At 51.4% G+C, this 22,736-nt stretch overlaps 1 protein-coding gene across 1 annotated transcript in view; it reads left to right on the plus strand.

Moving 5' to 3' along the window:
- The first annotated feature begins 1,171 nt into the window (after positions 1–1,171).
- PSTPIP1 (proline-serine-threonine phosphatase interacting protein 1) overlaps positions 1,172–22,736 on the plus strand; it is a 46,447-nt gene continuing 24,882 nt past the window's right edge. Inside the window, exons 1-4 of the mRNA XM_081049464.1 lie at positions 1,172–1,240; positions 1,345–1,416; positions 19,197–19,297; positions 19,661–19,735. Of these exons, the coding sequence (XP_080905590.1) occupies positions 1,381–1,416; positions 19,197–19,297; positions 19,661–19,735 (212 nt within the window). The 5' untranslated portion in view covers positions 1,172–1,240; positions 1,345–1,380. The remainder of the gene's footprint in view (positions 1,241–1,344; positions 1,417–19,196; positions 19,298–19,660; positions 19,736–22,736) is intronic.

Genomic DNA, 22,736 nt, shown 5'->3' on the forward strand with positions numbered 1-22,736 from the left:
TCAGTGGGGCTGCTCGCGGGGTTGCTGATTTGTGCGCAAGCTGATTCATTCTGTCTTGCCAACTGGCTTTGGGCTCAGGAGCCCCTGATGGCATCTTCTGTTGTGTGGGCAGGCCCTGGCCCCTCACGGCTGTGTCTGGGGCTCCAGCCCAGGGCTCCTCTCAAGGTGGTACCTGACAATGCCCCCAGCACCTGCCCAGCCAAACCAGAAATTCCGGTAATGGTCTCAAGACTTTCTCCTTTCCAAAGACTGAGGGTGGCAGATGGGGAAACTGAGGCTCATAGAGTTGGAGAGTCAATTAATATCCCTCAACCAGTGAAGGGTAGGGCCCAAATAAAACAAAAACTGGGCCTCAACCTGGATTTTCAAACTCCTCCATCTGCACCTTTATACTGCTGCCTCTCTTGGTCCAACCACATTCTTCCAACCTGAAGACTCCACCTTCAGAGTGTCTCATCTGGAGACTTGAGGCGGGGGTGGGGAGAGTGCCCATGATGTCTCAGACAGTTCTGTCTTGGCCAGTTACCCACTCACCACACCTCTGTGCTCCCACAGTGCACAGAGCCCAGCTGTGTCTGCACCTAGATCGTGAGCTCCTTGAGGGCAGATGTGGATTGGGGCACCGAGAAATCAGGGTTTGATGAATGATGAAGTCCTAGGGCTGAGGAAGCCTCTCCTGAACAGTTTGCTGGGGAGGGCTGTAGAGTCCAGCATCTCTGTGCCTGATCGGGAGTGGGGCTGGGGCCCTGTCCTTTCCCACACCTTCAGTGGGCTTCAGGCTCCCTAAATGAATAACCGCCACCGAGAATGGCCCAGTAGAGGGCAAGTGGAGGCAAGCAGCAGGGTGACAGGTGGCAGGCGGAGCTGCACAGGGGAGCACACTGGCTCTACTTCCTGTGGGTGAGAGCCCTGCTACCCGCCCCCAGGGAGAGGTTGCACAGATCTTCCTGTGCAGCCTTGGGCTGCCTGCCTGCCTTGCCTGTGTACAAAACTGTCTCTCCCTCTGGCTACTGCCTCCTACCTGGGGCTGGCATCCCTACTTAGTCCTGCAGCCTGGATTGGGTTCTCCGCCACCATCACTGTGCAGCTGGTGAGGGGCTGGGCAGGACACCAGGACCCGCCCTCCCATCACTGGGCACTGCTCCTTCCTCATTCTGCTGCTGATTCTAACCCCAAGCAAAACAAGTTGTGTGCTTTTCCTCCTTCTGGCAGCTCAGCTCTGGCTTGTGTGCCTCTTGAGGTATTGCAAACATCACCGGCTGAGTTGAGGGAGCCTGGACCAGCCCACCAGGCAGGACTGGAACAGTGCTCCTGGCTCCTGGCCTCATTCAGCTCTGTCTGTAGCAGGAAAACAAGCTTTGCCGCGGCATTTTCCTGAAGATGATGCCCCAGCTTCAGTTCAGAGATTCCTTTTGGGTGAGTGAAGACAGCCTGGGAATTTAACAGCCGAGTGCAGCTTGGCTGAAATTTCCCCAGGGCAGATGATGGGGGTGTGGTTCCAAGAGAAGATGGGGGTATGCTCATAAAAATACTAGTTGGTTTTTGGTCTTAATTGTGGAAGTGACCTGGGTCACTGTTCCTTCTAAGTTGGAAGATGAAGTGAGTCCTCAGCCTGGGGTATTGATTTCTCTGCAAACTTCAACACAGTGGGCGAGGAGTATCCCCTATGCTCCCAGGACTCTTTCTCCTCCAGGCCACCCTCTCCCCATGGCAGGATCTTCTTAGGAGAGTCTAATATGTGGGTGGGAGTTTGAGGAGATCATGCAAGGCAAAGGAGGGAATGGGTCACAGGTTTGGGGATCAAACAAACTCGAATTTGAATTTTGGCTCTGCTATTTAAAGGCTGGACAAGTCATTTTATTTCTCTGAGTCTCATTTTCCCCATCTGTATAGTGGAGATTAATATTACTATACATACCAACTGAATGCGAGGGTTAAACATGGTGATCAAATGTAGTCAGTTCCCCTGCTCCTTGCTGGAAGCCAAATGGTAACTCTCCTCCCTCACCCAGCCCCTCTTCATGCAGCCCTTAGGGGCCCTTTGAGGAGGCAGCAGGGCTGAGCGATTCCTTGCTTGCTTTCTTAAATTCAGTGCAGCTGTAAATAAAATCCTTTCCATGAAATAATGGCACCCACCTGACTCATTGAGGTGAAATGGCTTGGCTCAGGCCACACAGCCTGCAAGCCCAGTTTGGACCCCGGATCCCCTCAGCTTTTTTCTAGCTTTCCCTCAACCTTCCCATCTGCTCTTCAAGCTCTGGCTGCCCCCAGTAGCTCCTGGAGAAAAGCTCAGACCTCTCTGGTTAGAGCTGATGAATGAGGCTGTTCTGAGGGCCCCCCTTCTGCCCCATGGAAGACTCCCTGGCCCTTTGGCTTAGCCAACAACCTCCCTTCCCTGGGCCTTTTTCTGGGGTCTGTGGCCAGTATGTGAGTGACCTGCTTCACACCTACATTGACCACACAGTGGGCAGAGGGCCACCTGGGGAGAGCACCCTGTGCCTCTCTGGATCTTTGTTTCCCCATCTCTACAAAGAACCGGTACCAGCCCAGAGAAGCTGGCGAAGGCTGAGGTGGCTCAACCCATCCCAAGCACCAGGAAGGCAGCTAAGGCTCACTTGGGGTGGGGTGGCTGCAGTGGGGGAGGCAGGGAATGGTGAGTCACGTCCCTGCTCTGACTCAGAGTGCAAGGCTAGGGAAAGAGGCAGGGCCTGGAAGGGCAGGTTGCTGTGTAGCCTGGGGCAGGCCAGGAGACCCTGACCGTTTTACCTCCAGGACATCCCAGGCCTGGGTGCCTGGGTGCGCCTTCTCTGGGGCAGAGCTGAGGCAAGGAACAGCCCCATGGCAGAATCTGGGCAGTGGCGGATGGTGTATGAGGGCACAGGTTATGGCAGCAGCAGTAGCAGCAGCAAGAAAGCAGCTCACTTGTGTCAGCGTCCTGAGCTGGCCGCCAATCACACTCTCCATGTGCCCCACCTCTGAGCTGCTCAAGGCTCCATGGCCTCCGGGTGCCCCCTCTCCTGCACTGCTGGCTCCCCGGGCCTGGGGCAAGGGTATAGCTTCCCTGGGGAAGGCCAGAGCTGGGAGAGAAAGAAGTGGCCAGTGGGAGCCTTTCACACTGATCCTCAGCAGGTGACTCCAAAGATCACTGCCAGCACTGAGGATCCCCTGATCCCTAGCCCAGCCCAGCCCATGGAGACAACTAACTCTCACGGAGCGCTAAACATGTGCCAGGCACTGTGCCAGGACCAGGTGTCGACTTACCCATTTGAACCAATGAAGTAGATGCTATTGTTATCCACGTTATTCAGAGGGGAAATGAAGGCACAGAGAGTTTAAGTTACTTGCCCAAGCTCACACAGCTGGGATCAAACCCTGGCTCCAGTGCCTGGGTTCTCATCTAGAGGGGTGCTTCATTCTCCTCTATCAACATGGCACGTCACTAAATCTTTGGGCCATGTTGGCAAAATGGACGAAAAACTTCTGTCCTTCCTACATCCCAGAGAAGTAAGATCAAACAAGTTTGATAGAATTACTCTGAAGCTCAGTTTACAGACAAATCTGTCAAACACAGAAGCCACACTGATGTACGGCTGTGGGGGTGTTAGGGACAGAGCCCAGCCTGCCCCTTCCCTGATCTTCACCCCTACCGCAGCCCAAGGCAAGGCCATTAAACGCTGCAGCTTGGCAGCACACTATATAAAAATGACTAGTCTTTAATAGTGGAAGGAAACCGCGGAACTAAAAGAATCCTGTCTAACTCCACCGCACTTCAGTTATCCCGCAGCCTCAACCATCCAGAACACGAGTTGCCAGCCCTGTTTCCTCCAGTAGCTCACAGTGAGGAGAGAAATAGAAGTGGTTTCTGAGGAGCTCAGAGCTTGTATTAAAGCTCATATAGTTTACCCATAGGACATGGCTCTTAGCTTTTAGTTAGGGCCTATGAACTCTGATTATACCCATTATTATTATTATTAAGATTCCAAGAGTTTTAGGAGCTATGTGCCATAAAACAGGGGCAGAAAACAAATATATATTTCTTCTCATGTCACAGGCAGATACTATCTGTATTAGTTATGTCTTCTTGTATAACAATATTACCACAAACCTAGAAGCCTAAAATGACACACGTATTTTCTCCCAGTTTTGTGAGTCAGGAGCCTGGGTGTGGCTTAGTTGGTCCTCTGCAGTCAAGGTGTGGACCAGGACTGTGTTCTCATCTGAGGCTCAGCAGGCGAAGGATCAGCTTCTGAGGTCACGTGGTTGCTGGCAACAACAGTTCTTTGCAGGACGCTGGACTGAGGGCCTCAATTTCTTGTTGGCTGACAACCACTTTTGAGTTCTTTGCCACAGGGCCCTCTCCATATGGCAACTCACAACATGGCAGCTTGTTTCTTCAAAGCCAGCAATGAAGAGAGTTTCCCTGGGCTCCAGCGGAGGGCCAGTGACTCCGAAGGTGTCAGAGACACATGGGGCAGACTGAGTTGTGTGGCTTCAAGGTGAGGGCTGAAGGGACAGTCACCCTTTTCCCTGGGTGGGTCCCTTCTTCTGTGCAGCCAGCAGGCAGGCACCATCTTTCCGGTGTAGTTACCGACAATCTTAACGAGATTGATCATGTGATCTTTTAACCTGTAGATACAGCAATTAGTAGGGGTCTCTGTGGAACCTGATATACAGTTGGTGATTGATAAATATTGGTGAACCTGAACTGTTAGAGACAGTTTCAGAGATAGCTCATGGCCTGCTAACAAGGGAGGAAACAGGAAATTTATAAGAAGCAAACATAATGGCTCGGAAATGGTAGAAACACTCTGCGTGGGAGCAGACCAGTCATATCTGTCGGTAGGCCTGCATTTGCAATGCTGTCAGTGTGGGCAAACAGTATTTGTTTATAGGATGCTTTTCTCTGTGGCAGAGCATTCAGAGGCAGACTGCTGTGGGGATGAGTCAGGGGAGGGCTAGCCATAGAGGGAAGGAAAGGAGAATTTGATTTCTGTTACACACACACAGTGATAAAGAGCTCCATGGCTTCTCAGGAAGTTTGTAGTTGAGCCTCAAAGCAGGGCCTGTCAATGAGACAAGCTTGAGGTTGAGAACACAGATGCCCAAGCTGAGAGGTCCTCAGACCTCCTATTACCTGCCTCAGCACCAAGTCAGGGGGGCAAAAAGCCCGAGAAGGCAGGGTCCTGCCTCCTACTCCTCCCATACACACTGCTCTCCTCACCAGTGGCTCTGCTCCCAGCAGACAACCAAACTGTATCGCAAGAAACACCTGTCTGCACACTCAGTACAGGGTGGGCAAGTGGGGTGTGTACTCAGTCAATGTTCATAACACAAATGAGTAAACAGTGGCTGTCTCCATCATCCCCCCTGCCTTTCTAAACCCATTTTCTCCTTCATTTCACTTTAGTGTAGTTTGTTAAGCAGGGTTCTCACCTAGGTGGTTTAAGCTGGGCCCCTGAGCCTCATGCCTACATCCAATCAGATGAATAAGACCATCTTGTCCTCAAGGAAGTCAGTGTCCAGTGCTGGGAACAGAGGCTCCCTGACAACTGGGCCAGGCAGTGTGTCTCAAGAGGAGCAGGGCTCTGAAATGCACCTTCCACTCCCACTGCCTCCCTCCCTCCCAGCCTACATACCCAATGGCCTTTACAAAGAAGTCACCGGATGTTGTTTTAAGAGGGAAAATCTAGCCCTGGACCAGGTTTCATTGAGATCCAAATCCTATCCCTTTTGGGGTCATTAAAAGAAAAAGTAAGGGCCTGTGGAGGCTGGACCACATAAACTACAACAACCTCTCACCCCACTCCCCACCTTAGGGCAGGAACCAAGAGAAGCAGAGAGAACCAGCCAGAAGTTTTCTGTCTGACTTATGGTCACATCTCTCTTCTTTGAAGATGGGCTCCAGCTTTATCTGGAAAGCTCTGTGCCAAGCTGGGAGGAGCTGAGGTCTGCAACAGACAGAGGGCAGAGGAAGGTCCTGTTCCCCGGGTTGGGGGATGAATCACAGGGAGGCAGGGGCTGAGGCTGGGCCTCTCCTCCCCATGTGTCCACTCAGCTGCTGTCGCCTCTTCCCCTTCCCAGTTCTAGATTCTGAGGTCCCCACTGAGGAGGCTACAAAGAGGCGTTCCACTTTTGGTCTGTGCTAAAGCTGCCTGTCTGTACCCCACCTCAGGACCTGTTGACAGTGGTCCCAGGGCCTCACAGAAAATCAGGGGAGACTGGTGTTCACTGGGCACCTGTTCTGTTCTGGGCACTTACAGCTGTGTATACACCTTGTGAAGAAACAAAAGTAATGCATATAAGGTCCTAAGAGGAAAGTGGGAAAATAGAGAAAAGTAAGACTAGAACACCCTCAGTTGACTCGTCACACAGAGACAACTGATAATATTTTGCTGTGTTTTTCTAAGATTATTTTACATAGGTGCAAGCAGGTTGTTGGCACAATTTTGTATTCTTCCCCACATTTTATTTCTTACATTTTAAAATTTATTTTTAATTGTGGTAAAATATGCCTAACAAAATTTCCCATCTTAACCATTTTAAGTATACAGTCCAGATGTGTTAAATATATTCACATTGTTGTGTGACACCACCACCCATTTCAATGTAATTCCATTATGAACATGTATGGGTGTGGGTGTGATTTCCTCATCTTCAAAATACCACTGTTAATAAGTCCTCCAGCTTGTGGATTTGGGAGACATGCTATCATTTATTTATCCAATCCCCTGTTGTTGCACATTTGGGATATTGTCAATTATTTACCATTCTGAACAGTAATGCAATGGGTAGATCTTTGTGTATCAAGGTTTTTCAGTTGAGAGTTATTTCTTTGGGTAGATTTTCAGAAGAGGAGACATTCCTGGGTGAGAAAGTGGGGGATTTGGCACTAGCAGATACTTTGGGACCCCTCAGAGTCCCCTGGCTGGATAGGGACCTTTTCATGTAGGGAGGAAGGACAAGAATGACCTGAAAGGGGATGGGAGGGATGAGCCCAGAGGGGCTTTGCTGGGGACCAGTCTGCTCAGACCCCGTGGGAGGACTTACAGTAGGGCAGGCCCTGTGGCCTTGAAGGCCAAGGAGGCCAGTGACGAAAGGCAGGTCCCCCTGAGCAGCAGGGACTGTGGAAGGAGCAGGTAGCCAGAGAGGAAGGGCCTAGCTGTGTAGCCTTTGCCTCCAACAGCTGCTTTCCCAGTGTCTCCCTGGCCATGGATGTCAGAGGAATGGGGAAGGTCACACTCTTCATACTGGTTGGGAAAGCTCTGCAAGGCATGGGGTTATGTGTAAAAAGCACAGAGCCAAATTGTGTGTGTCTGGTATTCAACCTGTTGTGAAAAGTGGGGGAAATAAGCATTTATATTGGCATAGGCTTCTTTTGGCAACGAGAATCTCTGGAATGACACAGAGAGCACTAATTAAAGTGATGACCTTTTGGAGGAGTGAGACTAGAGATTAATGAGTGACAGGGCTGGGTGGGAGTGAATGCTTTCACTATGCACTTTTTATACTGTTTGATTTTTGGATCATGTAAATGTATTACTTACTTTAAAAATTCAATTAAATTAAAAATTAAAAAGGGAGCATTTATTTCAAGTTCCATGAAGACTTTTTTTCTCTGAGTCCCAGCTCCTTAAATCCCCCCAGAGGAGTGCGAACGACGCCTGGTTGCTGAGTGACTAATACGTGCCAGGCCCTTTGGCAGTCACTCTGCATGATCCCTTAGCCCACCCTGCATGGAGGGCTGTCAATGTCCTCCCATCTCTGGCATGGAGGCGTGGGCAGGCTTAGACCATGGTCACACGTGCAGGGCAGAGCAGGGACTGCCCCTCAGGTATGTCCGATGCCATCATGCTCTGCCCCTGAATTCAAGGCAATTGGCTAATTTGTTCTTAGTTCAATTATAACTCCTGTAGGATAAAAAGATGGCATTGGTTTCTATGGTCTTGGAAGTAGGGTGATTTTTCTCTCCATTCTCCCCGTAATCTTCTGCAAGCAATCATAAATTACATATGTCATTAAAAGGAAAACATTTAAAAACAAAACCAAGCAATTCCTGTTTTCCAGGCTGACCAATCATTTTAGGCAAAATCTGTGGTTCGATAGCATTCCTCTTGCACATACTCTGCACACACTGTGTGCTACGTGGGCCCCCGGGACCTGAGAACCTGGTTCATCTCTGCTCATCCCACAGGACGTGGTCAGCTGTCTGATGGTCACACAGATTGCAGAGGTTTGTGGTCATGCTTGCTCTGCATTTGCAATGTCTGCCTATGGTCACCTGAAGGATTTACTGGCTGCAGTGTCCTGGGCCAAAAATGTAACCCAGACCTTTGATTTTACCCTTGGTGGAAAACAAGATCTACCTCTCAATGGCCCTCATTGCACTCCAGTTCCCAGGGACTCGCAGACTTTTCCTGGCTGCTCCTGACACCTACACACAGCTGGGGTAGCCCCTGAAATGGAAAAACAGGTTCTAGCTTGGGCTTTGAAAGGGTGGATGAAGATTTGGGTGGTGGCAGGAGAACAAGTGGTACTCCAGGTAGAAGGAAGGACTGGCATTGGCAAAGGTGTGGAGGGATAGTGGACTCAGTGGTTTGGAAGACTGTTTTCTGGCCCAGAGGATTGTTCAGTGTGACTGGTAGGAAGGAAAGATGCCAGTTGAGTTGTGAAATGTCTTGACCAGCCATAGGTGGTGACAGAGATATGTCTCTGCCTCTTCGTTCATTTCCAGGGTGGATGTTTCATTTCCTGCAGAGGGGCCGGGAGGCTGCAGGCTGTGGGCAGGAGGCCCTTCCTTCCACCCAGAGCCTGGCTAACACTGCAAATCACATGATGGAGGAAACCTGGTGTGGAAACTGACACTGCCTTGGCTTCCAGCAAGAGAGGTGGTGCTCTATGCCCTGTGGACCACCCTCTGGGTCAGCTCCAGAAGGTCTTTCCCTCACAGGCTCAGTCATTCCCCATCCTCCAGGCTCAGAAAGGACCAGGTGTTTTTGAAGCCTCCCCTGACCCCACCCTCACTTGCTGGAGGCCCTTGGAGAATCATTTCCCTTCTCTGAACTTCAGTGTCCTATCTGTAGGATGTCAGAGTAATGCTCACCTAAGATAAAGGCTTTGAAGATGGGGAGGCTGAGGGCAGAGCTAAAGGGACCACCTTCCCCTGCTTAGCATAGGATAGGTCCCGAGGGACCCAGACTTATAATTAGACGTGCACCTACAGGGAGGAGCCTTGTGTATGGATCCTCCTGTTCCCAGAATGCCTCCCAAACTCTGTTCACCATTGCATACTAAATTCCACCATTAGAGAGTGTTCCATGGCTTCAAGGGACAAGATGCATTTAATTGCAACAATAGCCCTGTGAAGCTAACATTCTTAAAACCAAGGCTCCTAAAGGCGATGTGTACCAGGGGCTGCCGCCCCGATGGACTTTGGGGCCACTGGGTCAGGCCTGGGTCAGAGAACCCTGTGGGATTAGGTGGGGGTGTGTGGTGGTTTGCTAGGACAAGAAACCCTGAGCAATGGATGAGTGTACAGGCATGCGAGTGACTGCCCCTTCCGCTGGTGTTGACAGGCCACCCAGTATTGGGTAACAGGAAGTGCTAGCTAGAGCTTCAGGAGCAGCCAGGGTGGGGATGGGATGACCAGATGGGACTCAGGGCCTCTCAGCTGTGGAAATGGGAAAAGAGAAGCTAAGCAACACTGGGAGGGGAGGAGGGGAGAGAGGAGGTGATAGGCTGGCGCAGGAGAGCGCTTGACATGTTCAAGAGACGAACGGGAGGCTTGTGTGACTGGGGCAGTGTGACGAGGTGGAAAGTAGTTGGAGATAAGATCAGAAATGTCACAGGGAGCCAGATCTTGTAGGACAGTAGTTCTTTAAAAATCCCAATGCCCAGACCACACCCTGGGCCATGCACTTTTGAATTTGGGGTTAGTGTTTGGGCATTAGTATTTTTCAAAGTCCTCCAGTGTTTCCCAAGTGCAGCCAGAGTTGAGAAGCATTGGTTTAGATACCGGAGCTGATTATGGGTGCATCGCCATTGCTGGTCATGAGCATGCGCCTGGCTTTCGCCAGTTACGTGACCTCATTTGACTCAGTTGTGAGTAAATAGAGAGTAGAGGTTAGTTTTGCTTTTTTTTTAACCTTATATGATTACTTTTTTATTATAGCAAATATACATAACATAAAGTTTACCATTTTAACCATTTTTAAGTGTGCAATTTAGTGGCATGAAGTACTTCAACAATATTGTGCAAGAATCACCACTATCTATTTCCAGAACTTTTCATCGTCCCAAACAGAAGCTCTGCACCCATTAAACAATAATTCCCCATTTCCCATCCTTCATCTCCTGCTTCTACTTTCTGAGTCTATAAATTTGCCTAAGTAGGAACCTCATTTAAATAGAATCATACAATACTTGTTCTTTTGTGTCTGGTTTGTTTCACTTAGCATAATGTCTTTAAGGTTCATTCACGTTTTGATGTGTATCATAATTTCATTCCTTTTTGTGGCTGAACAATATTCCATTCTACATATATACCTCATTTTGTTTATCCATTCGTCTCTTGGTGGGCACTTGGGTTGTTTCCTCCTTTTAAATATTGTGAATAATGCTGCTGTGAACCTGTGTGTACAAATATCTGTTTGAGTCCTGCTTTCAGTTCTTTTGGGTAAAGATCCAGGAATGGAATTGCTGGATCATATGGTATGTTTAATGGATTGAGTAACTGCTGAACTGTTCTCCCCAGCAGCTGCTCCATTTTACATTCCCATCAACAGTGCACAAGGGATCCACTTTCTGCACATCTCCACCAATATTTGCTATTTTCTGTGTTGTTGTTGCTCTAATCATAGCCATCCTCGTAGGCGTGACGTACTGTTTTACTGTGGTTTTGACTTGCGTTTCCCTAATAACTCATGATGTTGAGCCCCTTTTCATGTGCTCTTTGGCTGTTTGATACCTTCTTTAGAGAAATGTCTGTTCAAGTCCTTGGCCTACTTTTGAATTGGGATGTTTGTCGTTTTGTTGTTCAGTTGTAATTGTTCTTTATATATTCTGGGTATTGATTCTTATCATATATGTGATGTGAAAATATTTTTTCCCAGTCTGTGGATTCTCTTCACTCTCTTAATGTTATCTTTTGATGCACGAAAGATTTTCATTTTGTCCAATTTATTTATGTTTTCTCTTGTTGACTGTGCTTTTGGTGTTATATTCAAGAAATCATCACCATAGTCAATGTCTTGAAGATTTTACCATGTTTTCTTTTCAGAGTTTTGCAGTCTTAGTGCTTACATTTAGGTCATTGATTCATTTTGAGTTAATTTTTGTATATGGTGTTAGATAAGTGTCCAGCTTCATTCTTTAGCATGTGGATTCCCAGTTTCCCAGCACCATTTGTTGAAAAGACTATCTTTTTCCCATTGAATGGCCACGACAATCCTTGCTGAAAATCATTGATCGTGTATGTGAGTGTTTATTTCTGGGCTCTCTATTCTATTCCAAGATCTATATGCCAGTTCTTATGACAGTACAACACTATTTTACTGTGGCTTTGTAGTAAGTTTTGAAATCAGAAAGTGTGACTCTTCCAAATTTGTTCTTCCTTTTTAAGATTTGTTGGCTAGTTGGGGTCTCAGTGGAGGTGTTTTTATTGTTCCCATTTTATAGATGAGGAAATTAAGGTTTGAGCCTTCCTAATTCATCCTGGATCGGCCACCAGTCAATGACAAATCTCCCCTTACTCTCCCAGTCTGGGCACACTTGGAGAGACACCCTCCTTAGAGAGGTCCCCTTGGGGATGGGCTCTTCCCTGTAGTTGCCCTATCTTCTGCCATCTGGGAAGGCCCATGAATTCTGAACTTCCTTGAGGCCCCACCAGCTCTCTTCAAGGAGGTTTGGCCCACAGGCCGGGGTCACGGACTTCTTCCTCAGTGGATCATGGGAAGGCCTTGCAGGAAACTGATGTCTGCCCTGGCCTTGGCCTGCCTAAACCTGAGGGGCCCTTGAAAAGTCAGGACTTCGCGCTCCCAATTTATCAGCTGGTGGCCACTGAAGTAGGAGTCCCCTTCTTAGTTGCCTCCTGAATGTTTTTGCTTCCTCCTAGACCAGCTCTGAGTCCATTCTCCCAGGCAGAGGGATGCCAGACTGCAAGTGGTAAGGTCTAGAAGGTTAGCTGGGGACAGTCCGTGCAAGCAGGGCTGGGGCAGTGGGGAGGGTATCAGCACAGAGATATGGATCAGTGTCCCTGGAGCTGTCATGAATAGTAAACAAAGCACGGGGCATGGGGGTCTGCACAGCAGAGGGCAGCATAGTAGTAGGTGCCATGTTGGTGGTGTCTGCCGTGAGCCTAATTGCCAGAGCCAGGCGAAGACCAGCAGCTGAGACTAGCTTTCAGGTCAGGGCAGGGGCTGCCATGTGACTACTGGCTGTCATCCCAATCCTCGGGTCACCCCCAACTTTAGAGGGACTGCAGATTCAATGAGGGAAGGAATTCTTACTCCGGGGTCCAACAGTCTTGGTTTGAGTCATACCAATGTGTGGGTGCAAGTGACAGGCTGAGAGGGAAAGTTTAACACTGAATGGTCCCAGAGAGCACAATGTTCCCTCAGGCAGCCCCAGCACCCACAACCCCGGGGGCAGCACCTTGCTCTGGTTAGAGATGCGTTTTCCCACTGCATGGCTGTATGACAGATGCACACTAGCTGTGTTAGGCAAGATGAAACAAATTCCTGTTTCCAACACAGAAGCTTTATCTGGAGGGTGCCATCTTTGCCTCTCACACCACCTTTAAAATCCAGCGCCCCACTTCCATTCCACTACATTCACCGTTTGGCCCTGCTGAGTCCCTCCACTTGCTGAGCCTGTGGCTCCCCACCTGTATTAAATCAATTTCTGTGGTTAGAAGATGGTTACGTGGCAATGTGCATATTAATGACCTAGTAAGAGGAAGGAGCCCCCACAGGTATGGGAACCCAGGTAGCCCCTGGGCATGTAGGGCATTGCAGCCAGAGCTCAGGGTCAGCTTGAGCTCCCTAATCAGCCAAGACCAGCAGAGGAGGCCAAGGGGCCTTCTCCAGAGGCTGCAAGTGTCTGTCCTTGCCTTCAGGGAAAGGTGTGGGGATGGGAGTGGGGTTCTCCTGCAGCTCCAGGGGCCCGGCTCTGTCTGTTGAGCAAGTCTCACTATACAGATGAAAAAACTGAGGCTGAGAGATTGGGAACAACAAGGCCCGCTTAGTATCACAGCTAGGATCCAAACCCAGCTTTCCTTTTTTATTTCCTTTCTTGGTTTACTTTTACTTACTAAGTACTAATCACCATGGCCACCATTTCCCACACATTAAGCATCAGGATGCCCTTTGTGGACACCTACGCGTATTATTTCATATAGTCTTCAGAGTCCCTGGGAGGTGGGCGCCATTTCCACACTCATTTTACAGAGAGGAGAGGAAGGAGTCCGTGCTCAGGAAGTTAAGGTCAAGTTGTGCATGGAACTGCGGGGACCAGAAACCAGTGCTGAGCTCTTCCCACACCCAGGTGTCTGGACCCTTTCCGTGGGCAGTGTTTCCCCGGGAGCGTCCCCTGGCAGGTGCAGGCGGTGTGAGGGTTGGGGAGCGGGCTGTGCAGGAACAGCGCCTGCTCCACTGCTCCGCTGCCCCCCCAAACTGGAGCCTATGCAGCAAGGAGCCCGGTGTGGCCAGCCATGGGCAGGGGATGGACAGTGTCTGTCCTCACTGAAGGGGTCAGAATCTCTTCCAGACTCAGGGTCTGGGGAAGCTCAGTTCCTTCCTTCCCTCCACCAATGAACCCCTGGGTCCCACTGCTTCCCTTCCCCACCTGCTCTCACTCTTGGCCACTGGCATCTGCCTCCTGCCCTACCTACTACTAGATCATAGTCAGCCCCCACTGCTGAATCAGCTTGGCAGGGGCAGCACAGAAGAGCTGTGAGACCTGCGCAAGCCACTCACCTTGCTGAGCCTTAGTTGCTCATCTGTAAAATGGGGCGATGACAGCACAGTCCTGACATTACTGGGTTCTCTTAGGCTTAGAGGTGATAAGGCATCAAGAACCCAGCCTCCACAGAGAATACAGTGGTGTGACTCCCCTATCTATGGCTCCGTGGGTATTCCTTTTTGGCCTCACCATGTCCTGTGTTCTTATGCGGGAAGTAATACTAGACCCCATATGACACCCTGCATGATACCCCAGGTCAGCTTTTCCTCTCCTGGCCACCTCGGCAGGTTCTTAGCTGACCCTCCCCACCCTCACTCCCACCCCCAGAATCCCTCCTTTCCTGCTGCTGTCTGCCTCTGAGCCCTCCCAGTTGCAGCCAGCAGTCCACCCCACACAGCTTCCTCTGGTGCCTCCTCGCTCCCTGTCAGTTCTCTAGGTGGAGAGTTCCCCTTCCGCAGCTCCCACTTCGTCCCCAGGTAAAATATCAGTGCCTTCCCTCAGCCCCCAGACAGCGCTAGCCCATCTCCCAACTTCAGACTTCTCTAGGTAAGACACGCCATTAGTTGCCATGGCTTCCAGAAGCCAGCAGACACATGTCGTCTTCCCTGCTGGAAGGCCAACTGAAGGTCACTTGCCCTCCTTACACCCACTGTGCAGCCAGAAAGGCCCAGAGAGTATTAACCCTCTCTTTTTACCAAGGTTATCCAGCTTCTTCCTAGCAGATGGAAACTGGGACCAAAACCCAGGTATCTCCCTTCAAGGTTAAAGGTTTAGCTGTCCTGTGATGCACTTTGTATTCTGGAATTCCATGTAATGGAGCATTTGAAAAAGGTTTTACAGCATTTTAAATGGCCCCTCTGGTGGGGGAGGTTGTGTGAGGGCTATGGTGGGGAGATAAAGCTTTTTTTCCAGCCTGGCCACAGCTAGGGGAAGGCTCTATCTGGTGTGGGTGGTGGCAGTAGGCAGGGATGGGACAGGGCATGAGGACCCACCACTTGCTGAATAGCCACTGAACTTGGGGCTTTGCAGAGAGTTGAGAGAATGGGAGGTTAAGAGCCAAAACTTTGGCCTGCAAGAGCTTGTTTCAAATTCCAGTTGTGCTCTGCAGGTCTCTGGGCAAATTAGGTAACTTCACTGGGTTCCATTATCCTCTGCTGTCAAGTGACGGTCATCAGCCGTCGCCCAGTACCTGCCTCAGGGCAAACTCTGGTCACTATTTTTACCTACACACATGATTTCTCAGATCACCCCTAGGTGTAGAAAGTATTAGGTCCATTTTTACAGAGAGGGAAGTAGAGGCTGGGACAATCAGGGTCATAAAATGGGGTGTCAACTCATATCTAGTCCGATAAACTCTGTCCAGGCTTGGGTTCCCTCCCTGACTTGGCAGTCAGCCTAAGAGGGGTGGCCGTCAGGGCCAGGAGAGAGGTAGGTTGGCCTCTGCCTCCACTTCCTCAATGAGGAAACCAGGTTTCAAGAAGGGAAGTGGTTTGCTCAGGGCTCTGGTCCCTGCAGCCACCAAGAGTGACAACGGCAGGAAAAGGAGGAAGTGACGGTGGGTACAGAAGCTGCTTCTCTACCCATCCAGTGGGGCATGGCAGGGCCAGCTCACAGACCAGCTCGCAGGTCTGGACAATAGCTTATATGCACATCCACCCAGAGCGGGAAGCAATCCCTGAGCAGAACAGGGCTCCCAGGCTTTCCCCACACTGTCTCACCATTGAGGCAGAAATGGGCTCCACTTGCCCAGAGCTTTCCTGAGCACCTCCTCCTGGAGCCTCAGGAGGTCACCTGCTGCCCCGACCTGGCCCCTCCATGGGGAAAGTGGAGCCCAGCCTGGTCACACAGCATGTGAGTAAGGCCTGCGGTCGCATATCTGGCTTAAGCAAGCCTCCCAAAGGAGGAGACTAGCATCTTCCGCCACGGTGGATTGCCCTCGATGCCATACTGTGGGGCTTCTGGATGCTTGCTGCCTGTCAGGACTTAGTCCTCCAAGCAGCACAGCCCTTCTCCAAGGCGGCGCTGCTCTGGCCCAACCTGGACACAGAGCTGGCCTCTGTGACTCCATGGTCACTGAATGATCGTCCAAAATACAGCTGTGGTTTGAGGTGGAGAAAATTTGAGGAATCATTTTCAAGTTATTTTTTAAATAATTTCTCTGATGTCTAAAAATGAAAAGTTACTGAGATGTCTACTGAACGACTGATGTAGGTCCACAGCTTTGGGGCCAGGCCAACCTGAGTCCATATCCCAGCTTCTGACCTGCACCGGTTAAATGACCACGGGTAGTCATCTCCCCTCTTGGAGCCTCTTTGTCACTATCCTTTCCTCCCTGGGGGGTTGCTCCCAGTGAGATAACTGCTGTGGTGTCCTTGGTGCAGTGTGAGGCAGGTAGACTCCACACATGGCGACTTCACAAAGCCACGTGCACATTTCATGTGACAGAGGCCATGGATAGACAGAAGGAAGTGAAGGCCCTGCCTTCTGGGAGCTTTGGCGCTGTGGAAATGTCTGCGTGAGCCCATACAATGGGGGACCAGCAGGGAGCTGGGTGGGTGCAGGAGAGGCAAGGCATGGCGAGCCCTGGAGGATGTGAGCTGGTGCAGGGCCTGGGACTGTGGGCCTGCACGACCAACTGACTGATTGAATCAACTCATTTCCTCAACAGCATATTGAGCCTGACTCTACCCGGCTGTGAGTAGTGAGTCACAGCTCATCCCGTTGAGGAGTTGGTTGGAGTGGGGGTGAAGGATGAGGGTGCAGGCTGGGGGAGGCTGCAGTCCTGTGGAGGCAGGCACTTCCTCGGAACAGGCTAGTCATTTGTGACGGTAGCTCACTCAGCCATTGGCCTGCCAGCACCACCATGGCTGTGAGCAAGGTCTGGACAAGATTCTCAAGCTGTAGCACTTTGGGGAGATGAGCTCCTGGGGACCCAGCCTGCAGGGCCCTTCACCACCTTCTGCCTCCTCCAGAATGGCCAGCAAGGTTGGTTTTGCTTCTCTTTATACTCTGAGGGTCTGAATAAGGACAGAGGGGTTCACCTGGAGAGTTGGGCTGGGCATGGGGCTGGCAAGGAAGAGGAGGGTGTCCTGCCCCATGGCTGGACCCGTCAGTGTCCTCTGCTCACTCCCTGCCATCTCTCCCACAGACATCGTGCAATAAAACAGGTCCCCTTGTCCTGTCTCTGTCTGTGTGACGTCAGCCAGGCCCTTCCCTTCTCTGGGTTTTAGTTTCCCTGAGGATTGAGCGGCACTGGACAAGATGTGTCCCTTCTAGTGATCTGTGGAATTCAAACTTGAGTGCTTGTGTCCAGCTTAGAGTGACCCCCTCATGGAGAGAGTGCAGGAGGCTGGGGTTCCAGATTCATTTTCCTTCCTGTCTGTCACAGGCTTCTGGACTGTGGGTCCAGAGGGAGGGCAGAGGCTGAGGGCAGGAAGCCATGGGCAGAGGCTGAGGGCAGGAAGCCATGGTCTGCTGGCTCGTTAGTGGGCAAGTGGCTGCCCACAAAAGCCAAACAAACACTGACCCAGCAACACTGGCTTGGACATTGGAGCTGGCCCGGGCTCCAGAAAAGGACTGCAGAGGATCTGGGGGGACAATTTCACCCTGACGGGGCTTTGGGTGGCCAACCAGGGCCCACACACCATGCTTGTCACCCTGCGGGCAGCTGAGCCTGAGCCTTAGGAATTTCTAGGGATGCTTACAGAGGAAAGAATGAGCTTGGGGTCCTAAGAATACTACAGGCCTGGAAAACTATCCTGAGTTTGATGAGGATGAGCCAGGCCTGACATGGGCTATCTGTCATTAGTGGCATCTCTGCCCTTCCTACCACATCCGACTCTCTGTAGGCCTTGGAGAACCCCTTCCCTTCCTAAACCTCGCTTACAGTGCCTCTTCCTGATTTTGACTTCTCCCCTGCCTCTCCCCGTAACAGTATTTGAGGGGAGGCATAGGGCAGGGAAAGAAGCACCCCCAGCTTTTGACTGTGACATGGTTAGACTTGCCACCCCTGCGTGTGGCCTTGTAAAAAGCTTCCCTTAGTCTCTGAACTCTGAGAGACAAGGCTGTGGTGTTTGATATCTGGGAATGGGGGCTCATTTCCCCAGTCTCTGAGGATTTGGGGGTTTGTGGGGAAGGAAAAGAAGACACTAGGTGCCAAATCTCAGGGCCTGCCCTGATTTGCAGTTGCCTGGCTGAGTGCCCTTGAGGGTTTGGGGATCTTTCCTCAAGAATGAATGTGGGAGCCAGTGATGTGAAAGCCCCTTCTGTCAGTATGTGTCACCACTTCCTTGTGGGATGCAGCTCCCCGCACTGGCAGTCAGGTGCCTAGAGAGCTGGAAGGGGGCTGCCTGACCCTAGGACCCACTCCCTAGGCCTGGAAATGTCTTAGGAGACCCTGTGTCCCCTCATAATCCTTGAGTAGGACCTCCCCTCCCACACCAGCATCTCAAAGACCACTCCAAAGGGTGAGAAAGGAAACCCCGATGGGCCAGGAACCCCAGGAGAAGCTGAGTAAGAGCCAGGCAGATGGCAGAGAGGCATCTTGTCCTGGACCCCCCAGGAGGCCCCTACCTCACTGCCCTGCTTAAGAGGTGGATTGCCAGCTGAGTTTCAGAGGAGTTTGCCAGATGTCCTCAGTGTCTTAGGTGTGTGAGGTGTCCTACACGTGCTCTACGGATGTGCTTGGCTGTGCCCTGTCCTGACTGAAGTCAGCCTCAGTACCAGCCTTACTAGGTGGCTGCAAGAGGCTTACCTGAGCCCACAGAGAGACCATATAGTGTGTAGGTGAAGAGCGTGGACTTGAGCCAGACGGCTTTTGAGCCGTGTCACTTGGGGTACGTGTCACCGGTCTGGGCCTCCGTTTTCTTACGGAGATGGCTGAGATACTAGAGCTACTGAGATGGTGACAGGAGCAAGCGCTGCTGGGCACCCGCCGGGCTGTCTGTCCTCGAGGGGTCTTGGTGGTGGCCCTCCCAGAGGCCGTCTTGTGTTGGAGTTCGTGTGTCCTTGAATGTGAGCTCTGATTCCAAGTGGGTCTTCACTTATATACCTGGTACCTCCACAGATGTGCTGCGAGGACCTACTGTGTGCCTGTTTGAAGCCAGGTCCTGAATCTTAAGAGCTTGCATTTGAATGAGGGAGATGGAGGCAGATGGGGAGGTGGTCAGAGGGGTCCCCACCAGGCTGTGACCCCCACTGGCTGGTGTGAGCCTCACGTGTCCCTCTGTCCTGTGCTACAGTGCAGGGACTTCACTGCCCACACAGGCTACGAAGTGCTGCAGCAGCGGCTGCTGGATGGCAGGAAGACGTGCAAGGATGTGGAGGAGCTGCTGAGGCAGAGGTGAGCAGCAGACAGGTGGGTGAGATCAGGGCAGACAGGAAGGCCTGGGAAACAGCCGGGGCCCCCATCCCAGCCACGCTGTCGTCAGCGCATCCCTATAAGTGCGACTCTCCTGTGTTTCCCCAGACGTGGGCCTCCCCCCAGTGGGCAAATAATCCGATGTCCCTTCAAGTGTACCTGTATTTGACCAACATTTATTTAGAGGAAGAGCTGGGGGGCTTAACTTTCTCAAGGAGGAGGCTGGACGGACAACCTGCCACAGAGGCTGAGAGGGTGGCTTCCCCAGGTCCTGCCAGACGTCTGAGGGACCCGTGGCCAGCAGACGTCGAGGTCACAGGCAGTGACCATGACTTGTTCTTGCAGGGCCCAAGCAGAGGAGCGGTATGGGAAGGAGCTGGTGCAGATCGCCCGGAAAGCAGGCGGCCAGACAGAGATCAAGTAAGAGGTCTCGGGCTCCCCACTCCTTTGCCAGGACTTTCTGGGCATTTAGATGGGGTTTAGGATGGACTAGGGAGGGCCAGGGAGGGTACGGATGGCTCCCGGAGCTGGGGTGACTGGAGGACAACCCTCCTGGGTACTGGGAGGTGAGGTTCTGTGTATGGGAGAAAGTCCAGTGGTCTGAGCGGTGGTAAGGCCCTGAACAGGAGAGCAGGGGCCATCTGTCCTTGGTGCTTGCAGCACAGCTCATACAACCTGAGCAGCTTCCCCCAAAGCCCATTGGCAGGCCCTCTACTGGCTTCCCGAACTCCCTGTAGCATTGGCATGGTCTGGGCTGCAAGTGGGGACACGCATGGATACCTGTGCCAGCTCCTTACCACCAGCAGTGTGACCTTTGGCTGGTCGCTGACACTCTGTGTCTCCATTTTCTCATCAGTGAGGCACAACAATAATACAACATTCCTTGAAGGATAAAGAGACTCCCGGGACTCAGTTGAGGTCCTGGCTAGTAGGAGAGGTAATAGAGGCAGGTCTGCTGTGAAGCAGCCAGGCTTCTCCGGCCCCAAGCCTGGGTCTCTGCATGCAGACTGCCAGGCAGCGGGTGGACAGGGAGATAGTGACGCTTTGAGGATGGCTGAAGGACAGTGGGGTGGAGGGGCTGCCTTGGGAAGGAGTGGACTCTCCCATAGGTAAGGACCAAGCCAGCCTGGGGGCACACAGGGCATTGGGCTCCAAGACCTGAACGGCTTTGTTGAGTCCTCCTCCTACCTGGGAGCCCCAGGACCTGACCTCAGCCTGTGACTGCCGTAGCAACCCCTGACTCCTGCCCCGGGTCTGCTGGAGGTCAAACCTGTGACTGTCTGGCTCTGCCCAAGGAAAGTGGCCCTGAATCCTGTCAGCATCAATGTCTGGAACCAGATCCCCTCATTTGAGTGCCCTGAACACTTTCTAGGTCTTCTAAAGACACAGGGGACCCTGGTTCTGGCTTCCAACCTCGAGCCAGAGGAAACATGGAAGAGTTAGAGGAAAGTTTAACAGTGCTATGAGCCAGGGGAAATGAATGCTCAGTGCCCAAGGGTCTATGCATTAGATCAGAAAGCATGAATGCGGCCCTAAGAGTAAGAAGGCATGAGCTCTAGTCCCCGCTTGACCTTTGTGTGCTGTGTGACTGTGGTCAAGTCGCTTAACCTCTCTGAGTTTGGTTCTCACCTGCCCACTCCAGTGGGCAGGGGACGTGGTGAGGAATTAATGGAAGTCTGCTGGGGCCCCTCCTTGTCTTCCCCTGGGGGAGGGGGCAGTTGAGGGAGCGTGATCAGGAAGGAGTCCCTGCCTGCCACCTGCATCAACATGGCGCAGTCAGAGGAACAGGGCAGAGAGGTGAACTGGGGACGGCATCTCCTGGGAGAGGCAGAGAGGGAAGGGAGGCACCTTCCTGCCAGAGGACCGGCATGGACAAATGATGGAGGTGGGAAAGTGCAGGGCACATTCAGAGAGAGTGAATGACAAGCAGTAGTGGGACCATCTCAACTCACCTGCTGCCCCCCTTAGGGCCATGCCCCATGCAGCTCCCAGCTCAGCTGACTGCTCACAGTAGGTGCTTAAAAAGTGCTGAGGTTGACCCAAGTGGCATGTTCTGGGGTTAGTGAAACCATTCGGTCATTCCTTTCTTTAACTGTGGGCTAAGCAACCATCATCCATCCGTTTATTCAGCACACCATGTATGGAAACCTATTATGTGCCATGCTCTATGTTGAGTAAGGGGGATTCAAAATTTTAAAAATAAATAGGGCTGATGTCATAAAAACAGCGGCATGAGCTGAGCTTCTTGAAATCTCCCCTGGATTTACAACAATTTGAACAGTTATAATTCCACAAAGGACTCCTTGTGCAACAGACAGGCAAGACTAAGAGACGCACAACTGAAATCAACTAAAGGTGGGCAAATTGGGTAGTGGGGGGGTGTGGTGGAAGGAAGCGGGAAGTGCAGAAACATGGCCTGCGAGGGTGCAGGACACACATGAGCTCGAAGCTTCAAGCTCGCTGCATTCCAGAACTGCCATAGCTGTAGGAGAGGGAAGAACTCGTACTGCTAGGTCTCTGCTTATAGCCTACAGTCCCTCCTGAGGGATCAGCATAAAACAAGGCTGAACCCAGTGCTCACGGCAGAGACCTCGGAGCAAAGACTGAGGGAAGAAAGGTGAAAACAGCTGTGTAAGCCCTCACTGCCAAGCAGAGAATAGAAGCCTTAGGCACTGAGACTAGCCACCCCCTCCTACCGTCCCAAGAGCTGGCCCCACCCCCACCTGCCCGGAGCTAGAAGCGGAACAGTAGCAGTGTCAGATCAAAAGAACAGAATATTTGCAGTTCTGAGAACTGTGGCCTGTAGCCACAGACTCACAGCCCATCTAGTTCCGGGGAAGGGCAGGGAGCCCTGGGGGCAGGACAAACTGGTTGCAGCCATTGCTCACAGCCACCTCTTACAACTCACCCTGTCCCTGCTCCCAGCTGTCTTGGCGGATCCCTTCAGGGGTAAACAGAGGCTCTGAAACACACTGGCTCTGAAATGATGCAGGAAGAGCTTTGGAACTTCAGAAACTCTCTGCATACCCACATGGACACTGCGCCCTGTGACCCAGGTGAGCTGCTCACAAAAGAGAAGCCCATCTTCCAGGGAATCCCCTCATTGTGTGAGAAGCTGGAATAGTGCAGAGAAAATACAACACTACAGTGTGAGAGAGAATAAAAGGCTGCAGTTGGAGAGAAAATAAAACATTCTACCAACAAGTACTGGGAAAACAAAAGAAAGACTTCTTTCTATCAACCTGTTGCAAAACCCATTCCTATGCCTGGGAAGATTACATAAATCAGTAATTTACATGATAGCCAAAGTAACAAGGCAGCTCAGAAAGAAAATGAAAAGTCTCCAGAAAAATGAACTTATAGACATGGAAATATGTGATTGAAATGACAGAAAATTCAAGATTGCAGTCCTTAGAAAGCT

The sequence above is a fragment of the Rhinolophus hipposideros genome (assembly GCF_964194185.1).
Source record: "Rhinolophus hipposideros genome assembly, chromosome: 5".
NCBI classification, from domain to species: Eukaryota; Metazoa; Chordata; class Mammalia; order Chiroptera; family Rhinolophidae; genus Rhinolophus; species Rhinolophus hipposideros.